This window comes from Terrapene carolina, unplaced genomic scaffold, assembly GCF_002925995.2.
Source record: "Terrapene carolina triunguis isolate 2854851 unplaced genomic scaffold, T_m_triunguis-2.0 Scaffold179, whole genome shotgun sequence".
In the NCBI taxonomy this organism is placed as follows: Eukaryota; Metazoa; Chordata; order Testudines; family Emydidae; genus Terrapene; species Terrapene triunguis.
Window position 1 is genome coordinate 14731023 of NW_020664530.1, and position 5312 is coordinate 14736334.

At 37.8% G+C, this 5312-nt stretch overlaps 1 protein-coding gene across 1 annotated transcript; it reads left to right on the forward strand.

The window, feature by feature from the left end:
• Positions 1–2359: 2359 nt before the first annotated feature.
• Positions 2360–3307, forward strand: LOC112117078 (putative protein FAM10A4). The gene has a single exon (XM_024214925.2). The coding sequence runs from the start codon at positions 2360–2362 to the stop codon at positions 3305–3307; it is 948 nt and encodes a 315-aa protein (XP_024070693.2).
• Positions 3308–5312: the final 2005 nt, after the last annotated feature.

The window sequence follows — 5312 nt, forward strand, 5'->3', positions numbered from 1 at the left end:
TTGGGCTAGAAACCAACAGCCCCTTCCCTCCTCCCCAGGTAGTTCTTTCACTTAAGCTGCTGGAGAGAAGAGAGCCATCTGATTCAAGCTGTTTTGTTTAAGAGAATAAAGGAGGGAATTCAAATAGAGGTGTATTAGCCTCCTTTGTCTTTTATTATCAATCACTACTGATTGATAGTCAGTCCCAACATGGACGGTGATATGATCTCTCATTCACCTGCTAGCTGGAAGATCCTCAATTTCAAAATCAGTAGCTTCTCAGGACAAGTTCAGGCACCTAAATAAGTGGACCAATTTTAAAAAGGATAGAGCACCCCAGGAGAGCCCACTGACTCCAGGATAGCTCCTCAGAGCATTCTGAGAATCATGAACTCTTCCAAGTTCTTTTTCCTGAATACAAGTCAGTCTCTAAAACAGCAATAAACTGTGTTTCATGACCACTAGTGGTACACAAAGCACTCATTACAAAGTACAGACCCGTTTACGCGTGAATCTGCTTAACGCATCGTAGCGACATGCCTCCCAGTGCTACCTATTTAACATGCGAGACTCGTTAACACCCAGTACAGGAACTTGCTATGTGGCGCTACTAACTCTCTGCCATAGAAATCGACAGGAAGTGTGGAGAGGAAATGTGTTGTACGTCTTTACCGCCGGGGGGGGAAGGGGCAGCAACTTTAAAGCACTGCTGCGGCAGTGCTTTAAGGACGGTCCTTTGCTGTGGCAGCTCTTTAAGAATCCTCAAAGCACTGTCATGGCAAAGGACCGTCCTTAAATCCTAGATAATTGTAGATGTATATATAGATATCTTAAGATATTTCAGCATGGCCTTCTTAACCCGCGGTCCATTAACACGCGGTCGTGATGGCTTGACTCCCGATATCCATGCGCAAATGGGTCTGTACTGTACTACTGGTTCATAGAGAAAAGTCTGGTCACATGATTCTGGATTCTTCTGTTTTCAGTTACTATATCACATTTGGAAAAAAAAAAGTAAGTGCCTTTCTAAAATTGCTTTCTCCATATATGCAATTGCTATGGTAGCCAGAAGGATGTTATAGGGAGGGGAAATTATCCATGTGATTGTTTCATACCACAGGTCTGTCTACATGGACCGGGATGCTTCTCTTTTATGAAAATGAACTAGAAAGCACTGACTCTAAAACTGATTATTACTTATGTGAATGGCACACTAATGCCATTGCTAATACAGTGTAATCATTCCAAAGAGCGGTTGGACAGCATATTTAACTATGTAACATTTCAAATTTGTAATGATTTTTATCAGTGATATATTTATAGAAAAGCGAGTGTGCAGCTCTAGTGAATCTTATGAAAACATCAGAAGATTTCTATTCTGAATCAGGAATAAGTGGCTATTTCACAGTGTAATCTTGATTATCTAAATGTTAGTTGTCAGAAATTGAGTTATTCTAAAGAGGATAAAATTTCCTACTGAAAATGTATTTTATTATGCAAAATTATTCTCTGTCCTCTGTTACAGTTTACACTGAATTATCAAGTGTAAACTGTATGTATCTTGCCTATTTAGGGGTGAGGAAAATAAACAATCTGAAGACACAATGATCTCTCCATTAAAAAAAAAATGTACTGGACAGACATTACTCAAAATTAAGGAAAAAGCTTCCTTCCTTGGTCAAGAATCAATCTGCTGTGTTTTGACCCAGAGGTAATTAATAGTAAATATACTGTAGGGGCCTTTAATGGAAATGCTGATACAGCTTGGCTATAGTGCCTCAGATCTGGTGTTATAGTTACTACAGTAATCATAATAAAATATTGAGAGGTAAAATATTCTATAATCACAATAAGATTGCATGTATGAAGTCCATGCAGTTAAAATTGTTACATTACCCTCTAGATAGCAATGCAAGATCTCATATTTTTTAAAAATAAATAAAGGGATCAAACTAATCTTATTACTTATACATATATTAATAAAAGGTGATAAAATTCCAGTAAAAATATAGGTGGATGGTCAGCCGCTTTTCCCTCGTGCTTTCCTGTAATATGTGTAGTTCAGTGAATGCATGCCTGGTGATGAAATAGATAAAAATATTTTTCTGGGTTCAGATGATGTCATAATTTATGACATCATCAGAATTTATGACATAACCAGAGCTGTAATAGAGAATTTACACCTTCAAAAAAACACCATAGACGTATTTGCAAACTGCAGTATGAAGACCACAGTCAGAAGGGAACATACAAGTCTAGTTTGTTCCTCCATAGTGTAGTCTCACATTGAATTAGTAGTTAAGAAACTGCTACAGCTTTTATCTTTTCCCTCTGCCCCAACACAGTCTGTGTTGCCCAGCTCCCTTCTGGCCAAGCCACCATGGATCTGAAAAAAATTACTGAACTTCAGGTCTTGGTGGATCTCTACAGCCAGGATCCAACTCTTTTGAAGGCCAAGCAATTGAGTTTCCTGTGGGACTCTATAGAGAGCATGGGAGATACCATATTATGTTCAGTGAAACATGCCTCTGCAGAGAAGATATTCAAGGAGCAAGGGAAACAACCCAAAGCAGCTGAGAGTGAGGAGAGTGACTTGGAAATTGAGGATGATGGTGTTATTGAACCAGATTTGGATGATCCCCAAGAAATGGGAGATGAATATTTGGAAATAACAAATGAAATGATAAACCAGGCCAATGAAAAGAGGGAACATGCCTTTGCTGCTCTGGATGAAGGTGAATTTCAGAAAGCCATTGACTTGTTCACAGATGCTATCAGGCTGAATCCTCACTTCAATCTCTTGTACGTTAACCGAGCCAGTGCTTTTGTGAAACTACAGAAGCCGAATGCTGCCATTAGAGACTGTGACAGAGCCTGTGAGCTTAACCCCAATTCAGCAGAGTCTTACAAGTGGAGAGGGCAAGCACACATGCTCCTGGGGCACTGGGAGGAGGCAGCCCAAGACTTTACCTTGGCATGTCAACTGGATTACAATGAAGATACCAATGCCATGCTAAAGAAAGCACAACCAAGGGCTGAGAAGACTGTTAACCATCGGCAAATGTATGGGCGTAAGCGTGAATTAAAGGCATTCCACAAGACGCTGGAGAGGGTAAAATTGGCCTTGGAAGAGCAAGAGAGAACCCAGAAAGAGGAAAGTACCTGGCAATGGATGATTAGAATCTGGTGGAAGTACTTTGACTTTTTTACAACCATTCTGGATCCAAGGATTATAATAGCATGGGTGGATGTGACCTGGAACCCAGATAACATTTACAAATACCAGAGCAACCGCAAGTTCATTAAGTTGATTGGCCAGTATGACTGAACTCTGAGGTCAACCGTAAATGGCCTTTTCTTCAAATAAATTTAAGGCTTATGGCAAAACATGATTTTTCCTTTGTAATGTCTCTTTAAGGCATGGGCCACATATTGTTTTTGTACCAGTACAAGTATTTCACTTAATGGTGTGATTTTATTTTTAAACCAAACACTTCTATCACTACAACCCCTACCATAGATATAGTAGGCTTGATATAATTTGATTTTCTTAGAATTTCAACGGATGATATTCATGTTTATTTGCAAGCATTTTTTCTTACTTTAATTTATTTAAATTTTGGTGGGAATTATGGGGGTCAAACAATAATTACTGACAGACATTGAGATTCAAAAAAGTTAAAGCTTTATTACAATTAACACACTAATTATCTATCACATGTAAAAAATACAAAGTGGACCAATCTCTTAAATCACTCTAAATTTAAAGCATTTTTCTTACTTTGCCTATATGTAAATTTCTATGATTATCAATTGACATATTTTTTCATCTCTGTCTGTGCAAGCTGAAATCAATTTTTACTAACACTTATTTATAATAATCTTATCCTTTGAAGACTAAATAGAAAAGTACTTTATATTAGTATAGGTTATTCCTTTTCCTGCTTGGGAATAGCTATACTGGTATACAGCACCTTTGCAATTTTCAAAAGTACACAGTATTGGCCTAATTGTGCTCCCATTGAACTCAGTTGAAAAATTTACATTGCCTTCAATGGAAGCAGAGTTATGCCAAGACTGAGTACCTTTGAAAATCCCATGTTTAACCAATGAAGCATTCAGTGCTCTGCCACAATATTTAATTCAGAAACCAGACATAGGGGGAACAGAGCTTTAATGAGAAGATATCATTTAACATCTTCATATTTGAGAGAAGGCCCTTTTTTCCCTTTGTTCTCCATCATTGCCACTTAGAATTTTACCAGACTTTCTCCACAACTTTGTAAACAAATCATTTATATTTGGAAACTAAGTTATGTTTTGGTTCAGTTATATTTCCTAAGTGAATTTCCAGTAGTAAAATCTCCTCTCAGCAAAAACTTCTAATAGCAGAAGTGATCTTTCTTCAGGGAATTTAACCTTTCCCCATTAATACCAGTGATGGTTTCAAAATTGCTTATGCCATCAAAAAAAAAAAATCAATACAGCCTTTCTTTTGCTTAATATATACAGCAGAAGCATGAGCCCCTTGTAGAAATTCAGTATATCCAATATCACTTACAAAGTTTTTAACATTTGTCAGAAGTTTCCCATCACTTATCACCTCTGCCCTTCTGTGGAGAGATAAGTGAAACTAAATCAAATAATGAATAAATGGATTGGCTATCGCCCAACTTTTTACAGAGGTTAGGGATACCCTGGTCTTATCCATCACACAATGAAATCCCATTTCTATAAGTGCATTCCACACCAGGTGACAAATAATCCTGGAAGTGAAATTTCAGCAGTAGTTAATTAAACCTTTCTGGCAAAATTCAAGAACAAAGGACAGAGCATCACCCAAGAGAGCACATGAAGAGGTTGCAGAGGAAGTGTGGAAAGCATACATTGTACAGTGGTGGCTCTAGATGCTTCTGTCATTCAAAAGCACAATAGAGGTTTAGTTGTTCTGTCTTTTCTTTTTAATGCAGATAAACATTTTCCAACATTGTAAATAATCTACACTGCAATAAAGATGTGGCTGGAGGGGGATCTCATCAGTACAAGAAAAGACCAAAGAGAAGGATAACACAGCAACAGCAGCAAAAGTACCAGGGGACAGATTCTGCTACTCTTCCTCACAGAGGCCTGTGTGATGCAGAGAGTTTAAACTGGATGATTATAATGATTTCTTCTGGCCTTAATATCAATGAATTGCTGAGTACTTAATTGCATGTGATGTGGGGGCTTACTGAAGTCAGTGGGACTTTTCAAGAAAGTAAATGCTCATCAGTGTGAGAAAGAGGCTGCTCCATCTAGCCCTTAACATATTTTAAAATAAATTATGTAACTCC

Bases quoted from the DNA above. Each gene is read 5' to 3' on its own strand.
- LOC112117078 (XM_024214925.2), top strand. From the start codon at position 2,360: ATGGATCTGAAAAAAATTACTGAACTTCAGGTCTTGGTGGATCTCTAC.